The sequence below is a fragment of the Protomyctophum parallelum genome (genome assembly GCF_964188405.1).
Source record: "Protomyctophum parallelum genome assembly, chromosome: 8".
In the NCBI taxonomy this organism is placed as follows: Eukaryota; Metazoa; Chordata; class Actinopteri; order Myctophiformes; family Myctophidae; genus Protomyctophum; species Protomyctophum parallelum.
This window is the reverse complement of record NC_139703.1, coordinates 46,361,531-46,389,425: the sequence shown is the minus strand read 5'-3', so window position 1 is coordinate 46,389,425 and position 27,895 is coordinate 46,361,531. Positions and strand designations below refer to the sequence as shown.

Sequence of the window (27,895 nt, the reverse complement as noted above, 5' to 3'; positions counted from 1 at the left end):
ACATTCATCATGGATGTATCAGATAAGAAGTTGACTGGAGATATTGACAGTAAAACAAGATACAAATGCAATAAGATACAAATGCAATACACTGTGCTATAAAATACTATATAAAAGATACTGTATACGTCTACTTCAGGAATAAGGACAAGCTGAATGGTATGTACATTTGTGAAAACTATGTTATTAGATTTGTCATTGGACTTTAGTTTGTAAAGCCTCAACAAGGCTCTTGCCAACTGCCATGTATTCATACCCTACAAATGGCTTGTTGGTTTTGTTAGGAGACAGCTTATGGTTAAGAGTAAGTATACAGTAATTTGAAAGAGGGGATGCTACACTATACTGATATTTAGTTTTGCAGGCTCCTGTTTAAGAAAACATGGGCTAAACTACACAATGTCAATGTGCTCATTACACACAGTAGATTTAAATGAATGGTGGTTTTAAGATGAGCAAATGAAAGGCTAAAATTATGTTTAGTTTCCATGTCCTTAACAGTGTAGCTATGTGACAAAACCAGTTCAGTAAAAACCTACTTGTAGGTATTTGTAAAATATGGTGTGTTTGTGTGTGTGTGTGTGTGTGTGTGTGTGTGTGTGTGTGTGCGCGCGCACAAGTACAAGTATAAAACATATATTTCTAAAACATGCATGTCATGGCAGATCCAAATACAGCAAACTAATTGCATTAGTCTCACTTTATGTTATCTTACAGTAAAAGGTCCTGGGAGAGGGTTTACGTTCTCATAACATGGCTACTGTGAATGGCTAAGGCATTGAAGAGGAATAAATGTAACAATTAGCATAATATTACAATTATGAAGTAATCCTATACTACAAATGAAAACATGTGAGCAAAAGATGTGAGCAAAATTTGTGCGCAAAATTCGCCAGGTCTATGAAAACAAGCCCACAAAAAAATGCCATTCAACACGCTACTTACACACACTACGACTCGCTTAAAACTCGCGGACCTGGCAACTCCACTGTTGCCCCACTGGTCTATGAAAACAGGCCCAGAAACAACAAAACAGGCCCAGAAACAAGGCCTTTCACCACGCTACTTACACACACTACTCGCTTACAATTTGCGAACTTGGCAACACTGTACCGTCTTCTCATTGGAGCCTCTGCTCCAAACCAGCTCATCCTGCCCCCTCCCCCTTTGGCTGCTGTGCCGGACCATAGACTGTGAAAAATAGTACCGGACAGGCGAACACTTCACCACACCATCGACACCATGTCGTGTAATGGCCCCTACACAGTGGAGGAGCTTTACAGTTGTCGACGACTCATCAGATCGTTGTGCATTTCACACTGCAGGAGTGTTTTCTTTTTAAATCGTCTGTCATTATATCTTTGTGGCTTTCACACTAAACGATTGATCGCCGAGTCGCCGACCACGGATCACACACTGCAAGAGTTCACCAACATGCGATCCAGACCCGATACATATAGGCAGCGGCTACATCATTTGTTTTTTTATTCCAATTCATTTTGACATGATGCATGTGCAGGATGTCTCTCTCTCTCTCTCTCTCTCTCTCTCTCTCTCTCTCGGCGCACCACACACACACAGGAATAGCCATGCAGGCTACACCTATGGGCTACACACAGGGCGGCGGCGAGGCATGTAGCGAGACAGGACGTTATAATCTTGAGTTTCATTAAATAACTCTGTCTTTCTCCGCACGCGCGCACACAACATTATTCAAGTGTAACGCCAATATTGGGCTAATATAGGCTACCAATATGTGGGTAGCCTACAGGGATTTACCGACGGAATGAATATATATATAATCATCTATACCAGGGGTGCCCACACTTTTTTTTTTTACTTGAGAGCTACTTTCAAAACGACCAGCTCAACAACATATAGCCACCAAATAAAACTATCATCCCATTGCTGAAAATAGTTACAAAATGTAATTGAGGGGCCTTTCATAGGCTACATATAAGACAAACGCACATGGAATGGGAAATAGAGGGGGAAATGGAAATGGTAGGGGTTTTTTTTGTTGGTATTTGACTTTGCTACTGATGATTGTAAGCAACAACAAGTATTGCATTGTGTGTTTGAGCAGACAGGCCCTTTTTGATGTCAATCAATCAAGTCATCTCAGGTCATCTCAAGCGGCAGATGCAAAAATAGTTTTTTATATTAAAATTATATATTTCTTTAGGGGCATGTCATGTGGCCTTTGTGATCTACTGGTAGATCGTGATCTACCTTTTGGGCACCGCTTAACGTCAGATCAGGGGTTTTGTCGGCGAGCGCCAAAAATGCTCCCGACAGCATAATCGGAGCAAATACCGGGCAGTGTGTACGAGCCATAACGTGTTGACTACACTACACTAATAAGGACACATAATAATAACTAATAACCCATCCGTTACTACATGTGGAGTCAACTCCCGCAATTTCCTTCTTCCCATAGTGCGCTGAAACGTAACTCTGGGATGAGCGGCCCGTCAGGGCCGCGAAATTCTAGTGAAGTACAGTAGCTGCATACTTTCTGTCATACAAATGCAGTCCCTGAAAAGGGACAGCTTTGACTATAACAAGTTTGATTTCATAATTGTGCCAAAAGGTCTGAACCAGATCAAAATTGAATAACCTCCAATATGTTGCAGTTTCCTTCTATTGACTGGTGTGCTTAGAACTGACAGGATGGATGATCTTTGATCTAATTTGCTATTGTGATAGGCCTAATATGATAAAATAGGTGTTTAATTAACTACGGTAATCAATGATTTGCTTGATTTGATTTGTTTTAAAACATGCAAGCAACATTCACATTATTCTATGGATAAATAACCTGGGCAATTGATTGCAACGCTTGTTTCCTGGTGGTTTGTGGCTCAATTTAGAACCTTAAATCCACAACACAGTAAAATCCAAAGTGTTGAATTTAATTTAACTTGAAAATTTAACAAATTCACTCTGGATGGATGGATAAATTAACATGATGATTATACCCCTTGAAATCTATCTTGGACACTGTTGCAGTTTTAATCGTCTTTGCACTATAACATACAGGGAAACACTTGCAGAGTGAGAGCACAGATTAGGAAGGTGGATGTTTTCTTTCCTCATCTATGGGGGATAGTATCAAGAGTGACTTGTACAAATTGAGCTGAAAGGTAAACGTAGATAAAATAACATATTGGAGCACTGCATTTCTTGCACGCTTTGGAAATCCTCAACATTGAGAACATTGATGTTAGCATCAATTTCAATCAATTGAAAGTACAAGCAAATAAATAAATAGGTGTGTATTGGTATTTGGTTCTAAATATTACCGTACATTTGGATGTTCCTACAACCAGTTTGTAAAGGCACAATGGCGTTGATTGTATCCATGGTGCTCAGAACAAATAATGTTTTATACTAGATGAGCATAACTAAAGATGAAACGTTACTTGGCCCTCGGCGAGCAGACTAGTGGCCCTCTAGTAGAATGATCTCTTTGTAAGATGGAGCTTGTGACGTCAAATGAACTCTATATAGACATAAATTCATAGTTTAGCTAGAAACAACACAACAGTGGGAGGATGGTTGTCTTTCACCTCCCCCTTTTCTTATTTTGCGTAACTAATGATCTTTAAATCCTTGATAAACTAAGTTGACTAGTGGCTCCTCTTATTTGCACATTGGCTTGTGGCTTGTTGCTTGTTGTTCACTCTGTTGACTGACCACTCAAAGGGATTATCTTCTGCTTGTAGATACTTGCTTACCATTCATTTTCTTAGAAAATGTTGGAGATGCTTGAATATAGCCATTATCAGGTGAGATGAGCTGCAATGTTCTATGTTTAAACTATGTAACTTGTATGGATTTGGAAATATGTAAATACAGCAATGTACAATGCAATTTACTCAGATGAAGCTACAGTATAGCCTATTAATATGTACTGTTTGCTGTATTGTTTGCTGTTTGCTATATTGCTAGCACATTATGAGGACCTAGAATAAGGGCCTTATCTTGTGCCACATTTTATGTTCATAGACAATCTACATCGACACGTTGTGAGCTTGTAGATTGGAAATTCTAAATATTTCAAAAGGTTTTTCAAAATAGTAAAAGTAAATAAGGGATTTAAGATATAGCCCTAAATGTTCCGTGATCACTATAAGTTTGATTCTGGTGCTCTTTAACCCAACGCATAGTACTATGAATGGACCCACTGTGTTGTTTTACATCACTTTATGGTGCATGAAACCACTGACTGATCTTATCACTGGCCATAGCTCACTGTTGCCGGCGACCCTTGCGATCAGAGTTTTGCATTCAGTATGACCAATGTTGTGAATGCAGCTTCTGGGGCTTGAGAGGTACAGTCATCTAAATGTGGACTGTGTTTCTAATTGAAAAGAACTGATTTAACCACACTTCATTCATTCTCATTTTTGGCAAGCGACATGGTCATACGACAAAGTATAATTTAGGCAATGCTCTGCACTTTTGTAGTCACAGTAATACTATATACTTTGGAAGGGGTTACTTTTAAAAAGGAATTGATTACAGATTCCTGATTGACTAAAATACAGTTTCCGAAATGTGATTTGTGTGATTAGTGCCACACACACACACACACACACACACACACACACACACACACACACACACACACACATCAGTTTGCTATGGTATAGCCACAGGTGAACCAGGTACTCACCCGTCTAGAAAGAGGCAGATAGAAGATGCCTCAAAGATGATCATCGCTGATAACCAATTATCCATCTGATCTAGAAAAAAAGAAAAGAAAACATAAATGTATTTCAAATGTACTTTTCTTTCTGTCTTGCATAGCCACAGACCCACCTGGAGAACCCCACTAAGTACCACATCCAACAGGCTCAGAGGCAACAGGTGAGGCAGTATCTCTCCACCACTCTGGGAGGAAAAGCAGGCAGCCAGTGCCCAAGCCAGCCCCCGGAGCACGGCATGCCCCCCGGGCCTGGCAGCAGCGCCCCCAATAGCCCCATGGCACTCCTCACCCTCAGCTCCAACTGTGAGAAAGAGGTACAGTTTGAGAGAGAGGTACAAACCTTTTCATGTCAAGGACCCCACGTTGAGTGGTATCATCAGGGAACATTATGATCCTATGTTTCAGAATACGTGCATGACAAAACCAGCAACTTTATGTTTTGTCATATTTTATGTAATAGATATGTTGTAAGTGACATTTCATGACAGTACTTAGTGGGAATGTTAATGTGTCATGTCTTGTGTTGCAGATGGATGACGTTATTGATGATATAATTAGTCTTGAATCAAGTTACAATGAAGATCTTCTTGGACTTATGGACCCAACACTCCAAATTACAAACACGGTAACTAACTTTAAAAAAGGCCCCTTTGCCTTGGCAGTACATGTATTATCATGCATAAATCAAGACAATTTATGTCTTTGCATAGGCCTATATGACACATTTGTGACTGATTTTTTAATGCTCATGCAAGACATATTTGTACACATCTGTCAAAAGCATAAAACACGGCCCAGGCCGTAGCGTAACGGTCTGGGCACCGGACTGGTGATCCAGTCGCAGTGTGCCGCGGGTTCGACTCCCGGACCCGACACGGCCTTTACCGCATGTCATCCCCCCATCTCTCTCCCGTTTCCTGTCAGCCTACTTTCTATCCCTTAAAAAAAAATCAATAAAGGCGTAAGCCGCAAAAAAAATATCTTAAAAAAAAAAAAAAAGCATAAAACACAAAAAAAGCTTGAGAGCTTATTTCCATTGTGGCCCTTTGAGTAAATGTGTGTGTAAACTGAGTGCCATAAATAAAACCAATAATAAATAGATTCACACAATTTAAACAATATTTCCCCCCCCCACCCCCCATTCTATAGCTACCTGTATCTGGTAACCTTCTGGACATGTATGGAAACCAAGGACTTCCACCGCCAGGCCTCGCTATTAGCAACTCCTGTCCCTCCAGTCTACCCATCAAAAGGGAATATGCAGGTGATTTCTCAAGTGGATATAGTATTTACTTTGTTTTAGTATTTGCCACTACATGCAGCATACTGTAGCCTACAATACTGTGCTGTATGGTACATTCTGATGATAATTTAACTGTCAACTTAATTGATAAATAAATTAATACTGTACACGTAGAAAGTAATTGCAACTACTATTTGATCCAACCCTTAGAATAAGGTATCATGATCACAAAAAGGTATACTGTATATGTTTTTTAGACAGAATGAATGACGAATATAACTTGTGTATTGTCCACTGTATGCCTATATTGTGTCCAATCCAGCTTCTGGCATGATGCATGTACTCGACAAGCCTGGACCCTGTAGCCAGTATGAAAACTATCAAAGGCAAGAGGGCTATCCAGTAGGTAAGCAAAGCAAACCAAAGCAGATCAAACAATTTAGTATTTTTATATTTTAAAGTATTGTGTGTGTATAATGAAATACATATATCAAATTGCACAATAACAAACTTAAGTAGTGCAAAAACATAGATGTAATTTTGGAACTCTCGCATGTAGTAGCCTACAGTACATGTAAATGTTTGCTTGTTGTCAAAGCATATGGAAAACAATGCAATAATCTAACATGTTTCCAAAATTACAAATAGATAAACATACTTATTTACTGAGTTTTCATTTACCCATTCAATTCGTATTGTTATCTTTTTCAGAGGCTGAGGTCCGGGCAATGGCGAAAGAGAGGCAGAAGAAAGATAATCACAATTTAAGTAAGTCAGCCTGGATATATCTTTGATCGTTTAGAGCTAGAAGTTGGCTCAGATGTTTATGATCATATTTTTGCATGTTCGCAGTCCCACCCCCTGTCATGACGACGCCAGGCCCAGGAAATGATTCCCAATGCATTTTTCCCATAGACATTTTAAAAAGTATTTATTTAAAGACGGTTACGCCGCGGACAAAGCCAACTCGAGTTGTGACAATAAACACAATATTTTATAAGAAAAACAACAAAAAAAGTGTTTTTTTCTTCTTTCTAATTCGTTGTTCGGCCCAAAAAAATGTGTTTGTTGTCATGATTTGTCACGACAAGAATTGGCTTTGTACGACGCTTAAAAGGTCTTTAAATAAATACTTTTTGAAAAGTCTATGAGGAAAATGAACGGAGAATCATTTCTTGGGCCCTGGTAGGGGGCGGGACTGCTCTATATGGTCATGCTATTGGTCAGCCTTCCATATTAGGGTTATTATTATCGTTCCAATATTCCCATTTGATATCAAATCTAATTGAATGTTTTACATTCAATAATATAAAACAGTGTAAATAAAATTGGTTACCACAGAGAACATGGTAAAATGGAATGGTAAAATGTACTCTTTAGTGTACATTTGAGTGTGCATTATAATTTGATGTTTTGAAAATCTCGTTATTAAACTTAATTAAAATTAACAAAATCCATTCTTGGGCAGGATATATTAAAAAGTTGGTTTTGTAAAGTGATGATTATTTTGTTGTTTTACTTTACATATTATACCAAAGACTCGGTTCATTAGATTTCTGTATTAGGTTTAATTATTCTATATTATTATTCTTCATTATTATTTATTATATATATATTTTTTACATTTAGTTGAACGAAGGCGGCGGTTCAACATCAACGATCGTATCAAAGAACTTGGAACCTTGATTCCAAAGTCAAACGATCCGTGAGTATTTATTCATCCAATTTTTTTTTTACTATCCTAATTTTCTTTATCTCAAAAGCCTTGGAATGTGACGGGTTTTTAGCGCCCAGGGCCCTTTAAGAAGTCTATGTTGTCATGGTCAGCTGCTTAGCCGACTCTGACTGGAGACGTTTGTCCCTTGTATGCCTCAGGGACATGCGCTGGAATAAGGGCACCATTCTGAAAGCCTCGGTTGACTACATCAGGAAGCTCCAGCGGGAGCAGCAGAGAGCTAAAGAGCTGGAGTGCCGACAGAGGAGGCTGGAGCATGCAAACCGCCACCTCATGCTGCGTATACAGGTAAAGAGGCCAAGCTACTGTACCACGCCCGCGCTGTAAAATCCTGCGTGTTCATTTATCTCCGTTACATTTGTACACCCTCTGTGTTCCAAATGTAATCAAATGGATCGGGTTGATTTTATGTCATGGGAAGTGATGTTATGGAGCATGTGTTGCTTGTAGAGCCGGACACAAGCCTGGACTGGGACAAAGATTCGGCCCTGACATTTTCACGGAATTTGGCCCAGGCTGGCCCACCGCAACCAGTGCGCAGATACTCGACCAACTTTTGGGATCGAGGCACATAAAAATACTTGAAATAAATAAGCCCCTCCTGGGCCTTAAGGCGTGGGGTCCCGCGTGGGGTCCCGCGGCCCAAAGAACCGCCCGCCCCTGGGACTCTTCCATACTCTAACATTTTAACAACGTGCCAAGGGGAACCAGGCCCTCCGCTGGTCCCCGTGTGCCCACCCTTAAGCACCCCTCCTGGGCCTTAACAGTTTGACTGTTTTTTACGATTAACCCGCATTTTAATCAACCCCCCTTCACTGCCGAGATTGTTGTATTACCTTTAGAGCATACGCTGAATTATTTGGGCTTTTAATCCGCGAAAATCCATCAAAAAAAGCTCCCGTGGTTTGTTATGATCTGTGTGTAGCATCCACCATCTTGGTGCACCCGGAAGACGCACACAAGATTGGTTTCAATGAGGCGTTGCAACCAATGCATTTCCATTGGCCTCAATTTCCCAGAAGCCCTAGCAGCCCACAGCATGTGACGATTTCCGGTTTCGTCATCACAGCGAAGCCATCCAGTCTCATACTCCGCGACGAAGACGGATTTTCTTTTGATTCATTACATTACGGCGGATTAAACACATAAAACAAAAGGCGGGTATGTCCGATACGGCAGCGACATTAACCTGGAGTAATCCATTCGCGGCACGGAAACTGTTAATACCACCACTTTCACAGAACATAAATGATACACAACCAACAGACAACTAATTTAACATTTGTCCCAGACCGGTCCAACACCCGGGTCGGCCCACCGGACATATGTCTGGTACGTTAAGTATCAGACCTGAGTCAGTGCCCAAAGGGCACCGCTGTAGAGGCTCCAACGGTCACCGCTTATATCTATAAATGCACTACGTCTCTGCATGTCTGTCTGTGTGTACGTCTGTAATGCACGTAACTCGAGAACTGTTTGCCCCACCGACTTCAAATTGGACACACGTGTTCCACATCCATGCAGGGAGTGCAGTGCCCGGTGTCGAGTGGGTCGGACCAGTGTCCGTACATGGAGCTGGCCTGTTCCGACGTCACATCACTCTACATTTGGGCATGCTTGACACAGACCTATAAAAGGGACACAGAGAGACAGATACAGAAATCTCCATACTGTATATGGGCATAAAAGGGACACAGACAGATGGGTGGAACAGGTACTCTGACATGGTATTGCATAGCCGGGTGACGTGGGGCATGGATCTCCAACCTCCATCGTTACAGACTCTGTGCTCTACAGCAGGGCATCTAGTTAAAGTAAAACAGTCTCGATGAGATGACATGACATGTTAATTTTGTGTATTCTTCTATAGGAGCTAGAGATGCAGGCGCGTGCTCACGGCCTTACCGTGGTGTCCTCCCCTTCCATGTGTACTTCAGAGCTGATGGCTCGGGCAATCAAACAAGAGCCCTTGTTGGGTGAATGCCCCGCAGAGCTCTACCAGCATTCCTCAGGCCTTGACATGTCACCCCCAACCACCTTGGACCTCAACAATGGCACCATTACATTTGACCAGATCCACACAGATGCCAGTGGAGACATTGGATCATACGGAAGCTCCAAGAGCAGCAAACTGAAGGACAACCTGTCGCCCATCACCCAGAGCGACACCCTGCTGTCGTCCGATTCTCCCAGCACCTCCAACAGCAGCAGCCGCCGCAGCTCTAGCTGTAGCATGGACGATAAAGACCTCGGCTGTTAGCAGCACCTGACGCCGCAAACCAAAATGACAGTTCTATCTGTAGCATTCCCTTCACAGAGGCCGCTGCCATGACACAAATCCTCTTCAATTTGCAACTTTGCATTTAAGAGTATTCTTGAAGCTACAGTACTACTATGTAGAAAAGCTACCTTTCCTTTTCCTTCAACATTTCTTAAAGGGAGATATCACTGAATTTCTGGTTTTCAGATATGTTACTATAACCTACTAGTTCAGTTTTACTGACAATTTAAAAATAATAATGTGAAGGTGCAACATTTTATAGCATGTCTCCAACGTAGATCTGGGACTTCATGTGCAGCAGTCATGTCATCTATGACCAGGTTTAGCCCTGACCCGAGCCTCATTGACTAACCGCTATAAAATTCAAAACAATATTTCTTAACAGTATTAAACATATTTATGAATAAAGTGGTACTTCGATGGTCTACTGGCAGTGTACATACGTTTGGTGCAGATCGGTCCAGTGGTTTGCAAGATTAGCTATCTGGCCAGACAGACAGACAGACAGAAACAGACTGGAAGCCAAAAGTCCCATGTTCGATTCCAGGCTTGAGCAAAGTTTATTTGTTCATTTGAAAAAGGATCCACATTGCCATGGCAATCAGTTAGTCTTACTGGGGTCCACACAAAAACAGTGTCAGTGTCCCTGAGAAAGGGTTAGGGTTAAATGCTCTCCGAGAGCAACAACTAACGGCTGCTCACTGCTCCTATAGTAGTTATAGGATGGGTAAAAAGCACTGGCTGTGTCATAGAACGGCTAACCTCCAGCAGAGATAGCTTGATAAAGTAAAAGAGTCTTCATTTTACACACATCACAAAGTATCTTCTACTTTCCTTTTTTGATTAAGGTTGAACTACAGTAGCTCAACAATTCATCAATTGACTGCTAAACCCCTTAAAGTGGGAATAATTCAGTGTCCCCACATGTGGCGTTTCTCTAGCAAAGGAAAAACACAAAGAATTCACTGGTGTTTGGAATGATCTGAGCACTGGGTAATGGACCCCTTTCACACTAAATATTTAGATGTTATAACACTGCAGCTGAGGGTAATAATAAGGTTAATTGTGGTTGTGTTTTATTTTGGTGTTTCTGTGAGCCAGTATCAAATTAACTGCACAGGAGTTGCCCATGCATTCCCCCCCCCCCCCCCCCCCATTTTTAAACTTCATTAAATCCAGGATTATTACCTTTTTTATTATCTTGTTGTTCTACTGTATTGTTGTGTTAGCACAGTCTCTGTGGAGTATGTCCCCGCAATGTTTCACTACTTGTACCTGTATGAGCGAGTGACAAATAAATCCCTCTTAATTCTCTTGATTCTTGATTCATATTGGGTAACACTTAATGAAACACAGCCACGATTAGTGTTACTAGGTCTCCCTCTACCTGTTCTGGGGTGAATTTACAAAAGACCAGCGAGCACCACAGGTGTGCTCCGCCACCCTCACAGCGCATTTACGAATGCAATACACCAAAATGTCTGATGTGAAAAGGCTTCAATTGGAGTTTTATCAATATTTTGGGATATCTCATATCCTTTATCTAATTTGACAATTGTGTAGCCTACCAAATGTTGGGATTTTACAACATACATCTAATTGTTAGGAATATGGTATCAAGTTACAGAATATTACCTTTTTTTGTAATTCAGAGATGGACCTTTTTGTATACTTATACATCAAAAGGTTGTGATTTTCTACTGATGAATTTTCTTATTTATTGCAGCCGTGTAACCATGCTATTGATCTTCTCTTATTCTTATATGGTCTCAGACTTCTAGTATAGTTACATTCTAGTTTGCCACACCATACTTCTATGGAATAGATAGAAATTACATTTTATGTTCAACAAGAGCCTTAACAACTTACTGCAGTGTTTCATAAGCCGTGGGTTTAGCACCCAAAATCTGTCATGGACTGATTCATAATCTGATGGTTCCACACATGATAGAAGCACTGGTCTTTAACAATTACCAGTGGTGGAAAAAAAATACTCAAATGTTTTACTTACGTAAAAGTACCAATACTGAAATATATATAATACTTTGTTACGAATAAAAGTCCGGAATTCAAAATGTACTTAGTATTGGCATCACTATGTACTTAAAGTACCAAAAGTAAAATAATTGTGAGCTTGTAGATCGGCTATTTTCAAATGGCTGAAATGTATATGAAATGGTTTATGTATGTTTTGTAATAATAATAAAAATGTACAAAGTAACTAGTGACTAAAGTTTTCAAATAAATGTAGTGGAGTAAAAGTACAATAATTGTCTCTGAGTTGTAGTGGAGTAGAAGTAAAAGTATTGGAAATTGGAATTACTCAAGTAAAGTACAAATATCTCAAAATTGTACTTAAGTAAATGTACTTAGTTACTTTCCATCACTGACAATTACTGGCATATTACTATACATTAAGCACCACCCCAAAAATAAAATGGCATAACTTAAAATAAAATGTAGCGTATAATAACAAATGCAATCATATGGGACTCTTTGTTCCAGATTGATTCATTTATTCCTTTGTTGATAACGAGCCGTTATTGATTGGACTTTAGGAATAAAAACATGACCAGGGCCATTTTTTTTTTTTTTTTTTTATATATTTTTTTGCGGCTTATGCCTTTTATTGATTTTTTAAGGGACAGATAGTAGGCTGACAGGAAACGGGAGAGAGATGGGGGGATGACATGCGGTAAAGGCCGTGTCGGGTTCGGGAGTCGAACCCGCGGCACACCGCGACTGGATCACCAGTCCGGTGCCCAGACCGTTACGCTACGGCCTGGGCCCAGGGCCATTTATTGTGTGGAAGTACACAGTAGCATTAAATTAACAACTATTGATTGAACAGTTTTTGAGAACAAATGTGCAAATCAAGATGTTTGTTTTTTATTTGTCTATGCAAGCATGCACATATATATATATATATATATATATATATATACATACTGTATGATATGGATATGGATATATATGGTCTCGGAATATATGGTCTTGGTATATATGGTCCATTCATATAAACATTAAGCAACTGCAAGGCTGATATTTATTGTATAGTGTCCCATCTTCAGAGATAATTTATTTGCAGGCTATGCAGAGCATAATAGTATAGATTTGTTATTCTTATGCAAAATATATAATGGCTATTTTGATAATGTTCCTATACCAGATAAATGTGTAAGTCTGAAATAACCACAGAATCAAATTAATCAAGTGTACCGAACTTATCACATATGTATATTGATTCTTCCATTAACAAATAGGTGACAAATTAGTATGGTGTTCTATTGGGCCACCATGAACCAAAAGAAGAAAAGAAAATGTGTTTTATTTATGATGGTGAAGACTGCTGTCTTCACAATCTTCTGTGACTGTGAGGGCAGGCCATAGAATATGATTCATATAATTTCAAAATCATCAAACCATTCAGTGATGCCTCATGCCCGGTGGGGGGAAGTCAGGATAGAAATGTTTCATCAGAAGAAATTTGATGTAGGGGTTAAGCATCTCTTTGTGGATGCCACACATGCACTTGTGGAGAATATGGTTGTATTCCTATGTTTATTGTACCACTGAACTTTGTAATGAGGCGGCTTATGCACGGATGTCGACAGACAGTTCTTGCTGACACAGTCTGATGAAGAGTTGCACTTCTGCTTTTCCTTACATAACACACTAATGCAAGAGCATCACAGTCATTGTTGAATATGCCCGTTTCTTTATTCACTGTTCCTGTTAAAACACTAGTCAGTGTACGTTAGTCTGACATACCAATAATCCGACATATGTGGCCGGTTAAGAAGACTCACCCGTGGCTCTGACATGCGTTGCCGGTTAAGACACATACGTGGCCGGTCCCATTCTGACCGGGCACCCATTTTGGTGTTAGCATCGTGTCGTGCTTTAGCTATTGAAAAATAGCAGATCTACAAGCTCATATCGCGCCACCGAGTGGCGCGATACGAGCTTGTAGGTCTGCCATTTTTTTTATTTTTATGACCAGTACTTTATTTAGATTTTTTACAAACACATAAAACATAAGACCTACAATACAAACACAAGCAACAACAGCAGAGTACGTATTCATGGATAGACAATTAAGATAGATAAGATAAACAAATAAAATTTTAAATAAAGGAGAAAAAAAAAGGAAAAATCAAATTAAAATATGAAAATAGTTTACATTATTTACACGACCAAACGCAGCATCATCAACCGTACCATAATGTGTAGTAATACAATAAACAATCAAGAGGGCATTGCCTGACCATGGATCACACCAAGGGACCTGCAACATGACTGAGGAACACGTCCCACTTCAGATCATATTTATCCAACTGATTATTCATTCAAGGATTAGGTCTGCCATTTTTGAAAAATCGAAGAACGACTGACATTTTTTTAATCTGATCTCAGGTCAGAATGGGTTCATCAGACCAGTGTGTGTCCAGTGGAAAACCACTATGAATCTGATCTCAGGTCAGAATGGGTTAAGACTCACCTGTGGCTTCCACGTGCGGTTAGGGTTAGGTTAGGGGTAGGGTGTCAGACTATTGGGTTAGGGTTAGGGTTAGGTTAGGGGTAGGGTGTCAGACTATTGTGTGTCGCAGTTGAGCAATCTTTGCGACTGAATAATAAACTCTCTTCGACTATCTTTTTTTTAACCTACAGTTTATTCCACGATGTTGTAACCAATTGCCTAAGCTGTAATCCTGGGCGCTACTCTCTCTCTCTGCCAACCTAGAGAGAGCCCGAACTCTTCAATGCATGTGGAGTGAGCAGGGCGCTTCTTCAGTTTCCTCGGTAGGACATAGCCAGCGCGTGGAAGGAACATGTTATTCTGTCAGGCGGCTGACCATGAGGAGGCACTATTACCAGGATTACTGCATGTTTTTTGTGAGGGTACCCTAGGTTGGAGAACATGCAAACCCCACACAGAAAGGCCCTTTCACCAACCCCACCTAAGGAGAGAACACACCCCCAACGACCACAGAATCCCCGGCGGGAATCGAACCCGGGACCTTCTAGCTGTGAGCACTACCTACTGCGCCACTGTGCCCTTTTTCTCTAGCTGATCATGTTTTTCTTAAAATTATATATACAAGCATCTGTCTGTCTCACGCCCACCCATGTTATTGTTTGTTTTATAGAACGCAACAACGACAAACTCAACAGGCTATCCAATCTTAGGCATGATTAAAACAGGGACATAGAGAAAAGCATGGAATAGCTCAGACGGAAATAAGATTACTACAACAAGATGCACTCAGTGGCCTTATAGGCATAAACAGCAATAAAAAAAATAACTGCAACTAAGCAAACTCAAAGACTGGAGGCCATAAAAAAACATTAAAGATCACTGCAAATAAGCAAACTCAAGGGCTACAACCCTACAAACACAGGCTGCACGTGCACAGTGTGTCACACACACTCTCACACTAGAGCAGAGGCATTAAAAAAGAAGAAAAAGTGTGAGTCTAGAGCTCCACTATATAGTATTACTGCCTTACTGGGCAAATAACTGGGCTAACCAGCTCAATAGTAACCTGGGTCAACACAGGGAAAGGTTTAGTCATCAACACAATGTAATTTATAATTACAGAGCCTAGTCCTTCCATGCGCCAGAAGCGTATCTCCCAGCCCTGGCAGAGTTGTTCTGGAGTAGTTCCAACGGATTGTGTGGCCCTGGTTTTGCCCTAGTGGGATTGATTGATGGTAGCTGCCTACTGGGACATAAGTCGGGACTTGATCACCCCGGCTGGGTCGCCTGAGTGAGGGGTATGATGTTCAAGAGACCCGGCCGAAACCCCAATGACCTTGGGATACATCACTGAGGATACGTCCCAGGTGCATCCATGCGATAGTCCTTCTATTTATAGTGACTCATAGGAATAGACGGGTGACAGCTGGAATGTAGACGGCGCCCGGGTGAGCAGTATGGGTTAGCGCCCCAGCCTGTATCCTCCGTGAGGAGGAAGCCCAACAAACCATCGGTGAGGCCTTTAGGAGGGCCATTCAAGCAGCAAGCGGAGCCCGCTCAGCTGTGGAGGACATGCTGCATTGTCCTGGTACCCAAGATATGTGACCCCTCTGCCCCTCACAACTAACTGGCCAGTCACCTTAACATCACAGGCCATGAAGGCCGTCAAGCGGCTTGTACTGCCAACACCTGAAACCTCTAGTGAGACGCCACCTTGACCCCCTCGCGTATTACTAGGCAGACTTGGGAGTTACCTGAACATTCATCTTGACACCAAGGACAACAACGCTGTCAGAATCCCATGTTCTTTTGACTTCTCCAGTGTCTTCAACACCATCCAAAGACACCTTCTAGCAGAGAAGCATGCAGTGACACCCATCGACCACGGTATAGTGGCATGGATCACTTACAGGTTATCTTACAGTAGACCGTAGCACATGAGACTGCAGGGTTCTGATGTGTTAGGGAGAAATGCATCTTGATGGCAAAGTGGCTTTATGTGACAACTGTAGATACTGGCAGGGCGAGCATTTGCTCATGCCCTGGGCGAGGCCCGGGCAAACGTGTCTGTGATGGGACCTTTACCAATAGGAGGCTCAGGCCGTGGTGGAGGAGCTCACTTTTAGAGGTCGGGGATCACACAGTGATCACAAGGAGAAATCTAGCGTTTACAGAAACTTTGCGGTGACATTGATGCTAGTTAAATCTAGTACTTACCGTCAATGTTTTGTTATGATGAGGCTGATTCTGTAGAAAGACAATCTTGCTGTGATGTTTTCTTTTAGCCAGCAGATGGCAGTCTACTAAAGGAGAAAATAGGCGAGATTAAATTTCCAGAGGAATTTCTACCTTGTCTAGTCTACTAATAGATGCATCGACTCACCCACTGCCTGAGTGTTAAGTGTTTCTTTTACAAAATAATGATAAACACAAGAACACAACACAACACTATTTTCAGGAACCCGTTTGTGATTGCAGTAATGCCTTTGTGGAGCATAGATATAACAAAGGTTTTGTTTTTGACACAGGTATATCAGCAGCATTTCACCTGAAACACACATAAGCAAACCAGACAGCATTCAGATGATGATTGATACTGTAGTATTATACCTAAATGGGGGAGCTATAAAAAATGCTGGAATCAACATGAACTCAGTCAGCGAGGACACCAGTCTTGAGGAAAGGGACAAACCCTTCAATGTCAACCTGAGTCTTTCATTTATAGTTGATCAACTGCCTATTTTAATAATGTATTCAAGTCCAAAGCACAGTTGATAGGAGGATATATCCTAATTACAGATGGTGCTACCAAATATAGTAACTCAAGAGCTAAATAGGATTACCTCAGTGTGAACTGTGAAATATTATTAACTTATATAAACACACTGTTTATCAAGTCTGCACCACTGGAGTTAATTTAAAAGTTTTCCTAGACAAACTCGCTTGAGTAATGTCCACATCAGAGCCATGTCCGCTTGATAAACAATCATTTACAAAATGAACATCTGTCAACTCAATGCAATTGTCATGAATCAACAATCCTGGAACTTTTGATTTGTGGCGCAATCAAGCCCAGGATCCCATAATGTTGAATGTTATGTTAATGATAATCAATAATAATATGTAATTTATTTAAACTGGACAATGATGACCGACAGTAAAGTGAGGTTGGAAAGAATGGTGTACATATATTATCTTGGGTCCCAAACTGGTATCAGTCTTGCAACGTTGCAGTTACTACATGTGGTCAAGTGACAGAACCACCAAGGTGCCCTGATGGCGTGTGTTTTCTATTGCATGTCATCAGTCAGTGTCATAATAACCTGTCTAACATGTCTGTTTCCCCCCTGAAGCCTTGCCCCCGGCAGCAGATCCGGTGATGCTGAAGCAAGGAAACGGCAAGATTATCAACACAGCTTCCATTGCCAGTCTAATAGGTGAGTGATGAGTCCAATCCCTTACCATCTCTCTCTGGAGCCAGTCTGTGTCTACCTCTAATCTCTCCATTTGGCATGGACAGTCAGGCAGGGAGGAGGACAGGATGAGTGAATACATCTCTGCCACTATCTGCCACAGCTATGTGCTCTAGTACACACCACAAGAGAGGCATTTTGTATCAACAGAGTATATCCTATATTGTAATGTAGATCAGTTTCCAAACTTAACTGGGTCTTGCCCATGTCAGCATCTACAAGTAAACTAAAGGGCGGGGGGGGGGGGGGGGGGGGGGGGGGGGGGGGGGGGGGGGGGGGGGGGGGTGGGGGGGAACAAAAATAAAATAAAGTTCAGAATAGGATTCATGGAGCTTTTGCAGTCTATAGATCCCTCCAACCCCGCATACTGTGTGTGTAACAGGAAGTACAATGTGTTGTGATTGCGTCTAGCCTGGGCGGTTTTGCATCATAATAAACATCCCCTCTCAGTGGAGATGTTTGGAGGATGTGGAAGGCAACCCCGAGTCCAACAGGGGCAGCTTGTGCCAGCAGTCTTGTTTGAACAGCGGAAGATGCTTTCAGAGTTTACTGAGAACCTAATGAAAACCTTTATAATTCACGGGGGCCAGTGTATAATATTCTACTTCCAACAGGTTACTCCAGAGGTACCGCAACACTTTATCAGCAATATAGTCAAATCGCCAGTAAAGCGCTGTGCCATATGGACCCTGGTCCCAACTGCAAGAGCAATCTGTAAAACAGGGGCATGCTGGTAAATAGAGGCTAGCATTAAACAGTGATCAATTACTGACATTACACACAGTCCTTAAGGAATCTACTTTATTGGTCTGGACATCTGTTATAATATTGTCATAATGTGTAATCAGATGGGACCTGTTCTAGCCAAGTGGAGGCTCAAAAAGGGTTCACAAATGCCCAATTAAAATGCCCAATGACAGCTTCATATCCATCTGCTAAATAGAATGAGTGTCCCACAGCCCCTCTCATCTCCTGCATCTTCTGAAGGATGGACAGCATTGCAGTGACTTCTGTGGACATGACTGTAGTTTTATTGCACGCAAGTTGATATGTTCATGTTTTGAATTCTGTTTTGATCTTGTTTACAAGATGACCTTTCTGCGGTTAAAGGGATTTGCGACTCTCATGGTCAAAGTTATGCCATCTCAGCCGCATGTTAATAGGTATTACAACAGACTGCTCAATGTCTCCCTTCTCAAGTCAGTGTGTATCATTTGAACTCTTTATCTACCCAGAAGAATTCAAAATGTATGGGTGTGCCTGATAAAGAGCATGTTTTTTTTCTCTCACTTAAAATGTGCAATAAGTAGCAGGGTGAATGTTAAAGAGGGCTTTGGAGGAAGCTCTCCCTTTCCTTCTCTGGGGATTACTGCTCTTAAAGACATGGGTGGAAAACATCAATGCAGGTTTATTTGAAGGATGAAGGCATTTTCTGAATGGTATTTTGGAGCCATATCATCAGGTCTCGAGCAAGGATTAGTGCTGTTAGGCTTCTTGAGCTGTGTTTCCTGTCCTGATAAATCGGATTTCACCTTCAATCTGCGTGTAAGCCCTGGGCTCTGCTCCTCCTCCGAGGCCCTAACCTACCCTTATTCAACCCAGTCCAAACCCGACCCAGTGCAGACATACCTCACTCTGCCATCACCTTCTAATCACCTTCTACTAACCTCCCCTACACACAGAAAATTGTTTTTTTGTGGCCTTCGCAAGGCTGACAGGAAATTGGGAGAGAGATGGGGGGGGTGACGTGCAGTAAAGGTAGTCGGGATCGGGAGTCGAACCCGCGGCACACTGACAGACTGGATTACCAGCCGAGGTGCCTGGACCGCTGAGCCACGGCCCAGGCCCGAAACAATGAACATACACTTTCAAGTTTCAACGCAACCGTACACCATACTACTCTACATTGCCCTCACAGTGCCACAACGTAGCAGGTCGTCTATTTCTGTCTATCGACCACTTAAGCCCACTTCATCGTATGACGAATAGTGAAAATACATGCTTGACACATTGAGAGCTTGTAGATCTGCTATTTCCTTATTAATTAAAAGAGTGCAAAATGTCAGAATAGTGTTTGTTCAGTAAAGCTGTTTCTCCAGCTCTTTAGTAAACGGCATATGTATTTTCAGGTCAGGATACCAATGTGATCCAATCAGAAGAAAAGATAACCCCCCCAAAAAAGAAAAGATATATAGACTACTGTATAAATGACTAAAACAAAGCATTTCAAACAAGAATATCACTTACACTGCCTTTAATTCTTCACCATCCTGTTCATTGGCTGTTTTCCTGCGTTCATGTGAGCAATCTGCAGGATGCTCCAGCCTACCTCCCCAGGATCCATCCCTGCCTCTCTGCAGCTGGCTGGTATTCATCATCCCAGCCTCTCTCTAAAGTCATTTGGCAGTCAGATCGCCGGGTGATGGGGTTAACTACTAAAGTTGTATGTAACTTGGAGCCTTCATTGTGATGATTAATCAACCAGCGGAAAACGAGCCCCTGTCCCAGCATCCCATGCAGCGTGCAGCATCTGTGATGGTCAAGGCAAACAAATGGCGCCTTGCCTTTGTTGCTGAGGACGGTGCATAACTGGACATTACAAGCAATTAATTTTACAAGGCTCCATCCACATGAGTCCCCAGCAGCTAATGGAGATACTTTTATGCAGTATCCACTAGAAACCAGAAGAGCCTCGAATTTAAATATCGGCTGCCGCACTTCTCTTCTCTTCAAGAAAGAACACATTTTAGTTTTGTTTCTATTCTGGCTGATAGAATGACCTTTTAAAAAAAAAACAGGAATTTGAATAAAAATCACACCCTTGTGAAGTGAGGGGCGCTCTTATCATACATCATCTCATTCCGGCCAATCACAATTTGCGTCCTCACCTTCGTCTTCAATGTTTGTGTTTACACAAACACTCAAAGCTGGCCATTCATTGTCAATGGCATTCAATGTTTGTGTTAAGACAATGTTTGTGTTTACACAAAGCCTCATAGCTGGACATAGGACGGGCTAGCACCACTCAAAATGAATAATTACAACTTGAGAACTAAATAAAAACAACAGGACATTATTAGACAATGTTATCTGAATGAAATAGTGTGATAATGAGTGTTTCTCCCACTCTGTGTGCACTGCTCTATCCCCAGAAGCACCAATACGTCCAAGGCTGGAGTTGTCAAAAGTACACAATTCTGAGAGCTGAATGGCTTGACAGAGCACATCACCTGCATCTCACATTTGAGTGTTTTCTATATCGGTATAAGCGTCAACTTCTCATACTTTTACCGAAATGTACCAGTCCATGTTCGAGTGTTGTCAAATGTGCTGGTGTGTTGTAAGTAACGGTTTGAGAGCTGCCAACAAAGTAGTGATTAGTGTATTTGCTTTCAAATGAAGAGCCCCATTTGAGAATGATGCACTAATTTAAGTACTCAAACAATGCATCAGTGCTTAATTAGATGACGTCTTGAGGGATGAATCAACCAAACACTTGTACTAATTGTTCTATTCAATTAGTGAATCAAATTAGCATCCTCACTCCAAGTGTCGCCACAACAATAGCGCCTTGTTTGTATCTATTTGTCTGTGAAGCTGAGCAGCAGGAAGAAAAAGGAAGAACAGAGGCAGGGCTGTGTGTGTCTGTGTTAAGTGGAGCATCCCTTAGCCCCAGCCGTCCCTGAGCAAATCCATCCGGTGGCGCGGGTTGAGCCGGGCCCAGTCACAGCCCCAGAACAAAGCGCCCGTTCACGCGCCACGCTCCGCCTTATTTATCGCCAGCTTGTTTGCTAATTTTAATTTGCAAAGAAGCAATCCCCCCCTCCTCCCGCTAACTGGGTGTCTCAATGGGCTGCTGATTTCTTTGAAGTGACAGTCGGTAAATATGCATAAAAAAGGGACACAATTAGTGCTCGCGAGGTTGACTGCAGCCTGATTCCATTGGCAACTTTAGCCGCAGCGGTGATAAGCTGCATTATCTAGAAAATTGGCTGAGGGAAAACAGCACCCCTGATTGCCAGGAAAGGTTCCAGATAACAGGGCAGCTGAAGAGAAATATAATTGAGGTGGAATATGTTAACCAAGGTGTCACATGCTCCTTGGAAGTGCTAATTTAGCCAAATGTTGGAATTCCATATCAAGGCAAAGGACTACATCGGTGGAAGATGATTCAGGCCTCACGGCTTTTAGTCACTGTCACATCAATTGTGCAGAAAGTCAAGGCGTCTCTAAATTAGACAACGGTATGTTCTATGTTGACATGTTTATTCAAACGATGGGCCTGTGATACATTTATTAAGTGGAGAGAACAGCATTGGTTATGATTGACTCATGTTGACATTGAGCTATTAGACAATGTCGCCAGAGCTTGAGGGATACAGTAACAAATGCAGTATACCTGTAGTGTAGGCACTGCTCAGACACGGTTTCTCAGCGTCAAAGAAGCTCAACTATATTTCAGTCTGAGATCACTGTATGACTGTCAGGGAAATGCAGGGAAATATAATAAGTGCTTAACCATCAGCTCTAAGCAAATTACACTAGATTTCTACTTATACCCGTTGGCACTTCCTGAGACATGCCAGTCATTAAAGGTGCCAATCCCACTGTAAATATCATCCCTACTGCCACACAGATGCCTTTTTCTTCAAGACATAATTGGGTATATTTTTGTCACCAACGTGGTGGCTCTAAAACAACACTGCCACTCATGTCTTTGAAGTGTGATGCCTTCTGATTTTGTCCTGTTGTTTTTTTCCCCTCCACTCTCCATCTCTGTCTCCCCTTCTCTCGCTTCCTGTCTAGCTTTTCAGGGGGATTGTTGACACCCCTCTCATCCACTCGGAGAGTCTGAGTCCTCTGGTGCAGTGCTGGCTGTCAGATATCCCTGCTGGTAGACTGGCTCAAGTGACAGACTTGCGAGCTGCAGTGGTCTACTTGGCATCTGATGCCTCTGACTACATGACAGGGCATAACTTAGTCATAGAGGGTGGGCAAAGTCTGTGGTAGAGAGAGCCGAGTGGAAGGGGAAGAGGGACTGTGGCACTACTCTCTTGGGGATTGGCAGCACCCATATTCTGTCCCTTCAGAACAGGTACAGTACAATACAGTCACACCGGGAAGTCTCTAGAACCTTCTGAAAACCTATAGTTGTATATGAAGGTCTTTTCATATCATCAGCTTTTGTGCCGTTTCCCTTTTCCATTCATGTTGTCTTAATTTAGTTACATTGATGCTAATAGATTTTTCCCCCCATATGGCTGCATTTGATCTTGCTATTGTAAAGCATTATAATATCTCATTGTAAATCAAGTTCACCATCATTATCACTGTTGAAGGAATGCACTGGCTTTCTACTGTCTGCTGCATCTAGGATTGGCAGCACTTTTCCTGTGGGACCAGTGTTTATTTGGTTTGTATCGTGATACCGTTTCATGAAACTGTGAACTCTGCCAATCTTGCTATTACATGATGTTAATTCCATTAAAGACTTGATCATCCAAGCCTTTAAAGGCCTTTAAATGCATCCAGTTTGTTCTGTCAAGAATCAAGATGGTGCCCTGACATCTGTTGTATGTTTTTTCCCACCACACTTTATACAGTAGGTTTTAATATAAAATGATTCTGCTACTAATGGTTATGTCTGTTGTATTGTACTGTATGTGCACCTTATTTCCTGCCATCCTTTATGTAATATGCTGTATAGATTACTTTGTATTTCATTTTACTTGCATGCAGTCCAATGTCAAGGAATGTTTTGTTGATGAAAAACGGAATAAAGATAATGTTAAAGAGGAAACTATTCTTTTATACAGATATCACTGATTATCCTAAGCCAGCGCTGAAACCACCAGTGCAGAGTGTACTTGAAGAGGAATTTGTCTTCCATGTTTTGATACACATTATGAGGGCCTTTACATTCTGGTTAAATTTACAACTGAAATAAACTGGTTAGCAGAGCTAAACTGTATTATTGTGTTTGTGATGAATGGTGAAACGTATGGCACTTTAATGATGTACAGTGACACAGAAAATCCTGTAATGTCAAAAGCACACCAAGAACCTAGACTGATTTATGCTTTGGCAACAAAGGGTCGAAAGACATCACACGACCAAAAAAGCCCAAAAAACTAAACATGAAGACATTTTTATTTCTTCATTATTTCTAATTATTATTATTATTTATGTTGAGCGACACATAACTCCCAAGCATAAATCAAGCTTCATTCAGGCAGCGACCCCTAACAGTAAGGATAATGAATCTATTGTATTATACAGTAGGTGTGCACTTGCAGAGTAAAATCTCCAGCGTTAACCCAGAGACTGTAATGGAACCAATTGGGACCATACGGGTTCCATTTGTACACTTGAAGCTACTGTGTATATTCACACTAAAGCAGGGTGACAATGAGATGTATGATACACTATCTGCACACTCCTGTGTGCTGCTCTAGGTCTCGTGGTTCGGCACCACATTAACCTGCTCTGTCCAGCACTTTCTCCACCATGACCATTCCAATTGGTTTCCCAAGTGGTGCTCACAGGCACCATATTAATTGCTCACAGTACTGTTTGTGTGCTGAAAAACAATACTTAAAGTAGAGGTTAGGCGAGGACGTGACCTCAGTCACTGCAATTATGCCAGAGGAGCGACCAATTAGCACTTTCTGCACAACGAGACAGTGCTGGTGTTTATATGTGAGCAACCTCAACTTCTCACTGTTAGTGACCGCACTCTAATTTACATAATTGGGGATTGGTCATTAATGGGGATGGGGAGTGAGAGGATCCCATTAAGATATGGTGAGAGATCTGATCATCTCCTCTACTCTGTGCTATTTATCTGCAGCTGTTGAAAGACAGTTGCTGTATAGTAGATATTATTGGGATTCTTATTCTTAGATTTGTTTTTTCTCCCCCAGTGCAATATCACACTATTCCAGCATTTGTAGAGCAAGATTACACTTGCACATTACACATTTATTAATTGGGCCATTTGGAAAGTGTTTCCATGTTTGACCACTAAGGGGCAGTCTAAAAGCAGGCAGCTAATGCTAAGGACAAAGTTATAACAAGAGGTTATCAAACACATTATTTGCCATTATCTGGGGGCAATAACAATGTGCTCTGCTTTATGTATATGTGGGGAGATTATGATTAAAAAGGACACCTCTCCAATTCTAGTATGCAAACAGCTGGACATGGAAGACGATCAGAATGAATTCATAAAGAAATAATGAATAAATACAAATGTACATTAAATTAAATGTGGTTTGATAGTGGATGGTTATATTTCTAGAGTATGAAAAATGTAATTATGTCCATCTGTTACCATTGCTTGCCAAGGGATGATTGGAATGCCTGAGAGTTCAGTCATTGTAATGCAAATCTACAACCATACTGGTTGATATTTTGAAGCGCAGTGACCATTTGTATCTACATGTACACAGGCTGAATCTTGACTGAAGATAAACATAGCCAGGACTTCTATTAACATTAACAAACTCTACTTATACCCATATTATTAAGTTTTATTGAGGAAAAGTTTAACCATAACACTATTTAAACATTAAAGTACACCACATTGTCAAAGTGTGGAACAAAATCGTACTTTTTGTGGATTTGTTTTTCATACTTAACACAAGGGAAAGTTTGCAAATCAGAGTGCTTCTATTGCAAATCAACCTGATTATTAGATAGCAGTTCACTAATCATGTCACTTAAACTGATATGTTTTGTTGTCACAATGCATTGCAGTGATCTCAACGCCCTCTTGGTTTCCCTACAAACTACAGCCAGAAGTATTTTGAGCTGGAAAAATGTGATATCTCGTCAGACCCTATGCTATGGCTTGCTTCATGAGGTGTAAGTGATCTTGAATCTATTATTTATGACCTCCTTTTGCTGCAATTACACTCAAGAGTGAGGGCGCTGTGTACATGCCACTATTGTGCGAAACAGTTTTCCAGAAAATGAAAATGCCCCCCCCCCCCCCAGACAAGTAAGAGCAATACTGGACAAGACAAGATGTGGTGCTACGCAGGCTATGTCTAGATGACAGAGGACCCTGGGGTTTATGGATGACATATTAACATTTGACAATATCGATACACTTTTACTGATGGATTACGGTTATGGCATCCTGTTACATAGCCAGTCAGTGGGACGTTTGACGATGAAATGTTAGCCCCTATGATTTGAGTTGAGCCCTCTGATACTATTGCCAGAGTCGGGACTATGCAACAGCAAAGCAGAAACACCACCATTTAACCACTTTAACACTGGCATCCCAAGTTCATGGGCATGTCAATTTACAAAACATTGAAAATAGCGGATCTACAAGCTTACAATATGATGTTTGTAGATCTTCTATTAAAATAAAAATCACACCTGTGTGAACTGAGCAGTACAACTATACTGTACTGTACTATGCTCTGTACTGGATTTGGATTAATCCACTTTGTGCCACTTTACTCTGTACTGTACTCTACTGGCCACTTTAGGTGTTGCAACTGTCCGTGATCAGACACGTATACGTATATGTACACATACACAATTACACACACATAGCTCCGTAATGGAGCGGAGGCGGAGGTCAATAATTTTATATGGTTAAGTGGTTAGCAGTAAGTGTTCCAGTGACGTTTAGTATTGCTGTGTCCTCCAACTGCAGTGACCTAATGCAGGATTTACTCTTTGGCATTATTTCTGTTGCTAAACTGGTGAAAAACTAATGAGAATCATGCTCATCACAACTCTCAGGTACATGCATTGTTCACACAACAGTATAGCCTAATAAAATATAGGTTAAATGCTCTTATTTGGTTGCCAACATCAGAAGGCCATTGTACCCAAGGCTCAGTTGGTTTCAGTCTGATCAAGAATTTAAAACATTCCAACAGACTGTCATTTTTGGGACCTTGACTCATACGTACATGGAAATACTGGTCATTTCATATTAGGACCATGAAAATAAACGATCCATTACGTAAATATAATTTAAATTGGTTGTCTTTTACTTCCCCCCCCCCCCCCCCCCCCCCCCCTAAATATTTGACATTGAGTTTCATTTTGGTGATTTGTCATGTGTACTCATGCATGTTTGTGTAGTGTAGTGATCAGTTGAATTGCAGAGGGGTAGCCTACTGTATGGAGCAGGTATCATTATCTACCATTGTTTGTCATCTCATGTGTTATTCATTGAATACCAGTTTTGCTATTTGCTCTACACATGCTACCTGCTGACTTTACAGCTGCTGTGTGCTTTCAGAAAGCTGTATTACCAACAAATAAAACTGTGCGATATTGTAAGGCATTTGAATGCAAGCCTTGTGCCAAACCAGAGGCACATACAGTCATGTATTATTAAACAAGCAACATTTTACACTTAGTTTTTGTATGTTGTACTTCAGTCCTTTTGTTTTACATTATTTGATTTAAAAAATAATACCTTGTCTTAATATTTCAATGTTGACTGCAATTGCAATGTGTTCCAACAATCTCAATCAACGTTAATACTGAATTAGCATTGTAAGGTTTGTTTGTAGTTTACTCTTCATATGATTAATTCTGCTACAGTATGAATACATTTATTGTTAACTTACCCAACTTAAAGTATAATTAAATAATGTTTTTTATTGATGTCTCCTCTGACATCTCAAGAGATGTCTCAAAAGCAATTCAAATGTCCTCAACCTGTATCCACACTGCCAATTTATAAGGCTTTTATTCAACATTAATACTGAGCCAGGGAAACACTGCACTCTGAGTTCTCTAATTACAATGCAGCTAATGTATTATTTCCTCCCCATGTGGGATTACTTTCATCTTTTCCATTAAGATGCACATTTTGTTTGGATACTCAAATTACAAACCCCATATTAAATCTGACTGTGCAAAAGGCATTGATCATAACCCCGATAGCTGCACTCCAACTTTGATTTAATTTGCACTTCCATTAATATCTAT

At 41.1% G+C, this 27,895-nt stretch overlaps 2 protein-coding genes across 3 annotated transcripts; both read left to right on the top strand.

Moving 5' to 3' along the window:
• Positions 1 to 3,674: 3,674 nt before the first annotated feature.
• mitfa (melanocyte inducing transcription factor a) lies at positions 3,675 to 10,720 on the top strand. Of its 2 annotated transcripts, none has more exons than XM_083770771.1 (9): positions 3,675 to 3,791; positions 4,816 to 5,028; positions 5,244 to 5,339; positions 5,864 to 5,978; positions 6,280 to 6,363; positions 6,669 to 6,725; positions 7,587 to 7,662; positions 7,833 to 7,980; positions 9,563 to 10,720. In XM_083770771.1, exons 1-9 carry the CDS (start codon positions 3,759 to 3,761, stop codon positions 9,950 to 9,952), a joined length of 1,212 nt encoding a protein of 403 aa, XP_083626897.1. In that variant the 5' UTR covers positions 3,675 to 3,758; the 3' UTR covers positions 9,953 to 10,720. The 2 variants fall into 2 exon arrangements, with proteins under 2 accessions (XP_083626897.1, XP_083626896.1); XM_083770770.1 differs by having other exon boundaries at positions 4,816 to 5,046.
• A 5,704-nt stretch (positions 10,721 to 16,424) lies between these two features.
• Positions 16,425 to 22,936, top strand: LOC310863055 (2-dehydro-3-deoxy-D-gluconate 5-dehydrogenase; the record flags this gene model as incomplete). The annotated part of the gene is given in 9 exon segments (XM_083771177.1): positions 16,425 to 16,448; positions 16,450 to 16,472; positions 16,474 to 16,518; positions 16,982 to 17,163; positions 17,807 to 17,890; positions 18,541 to 18,640; positions 21,079 to 21,119; positions 21,122 to 21,147; positions 22,733 to 22,936. Coding segments are annotated over 9 exon segments (729 nt in total).
• Positions 22,937 to 27,895: the final 4,959 nt, after the last annotated feature.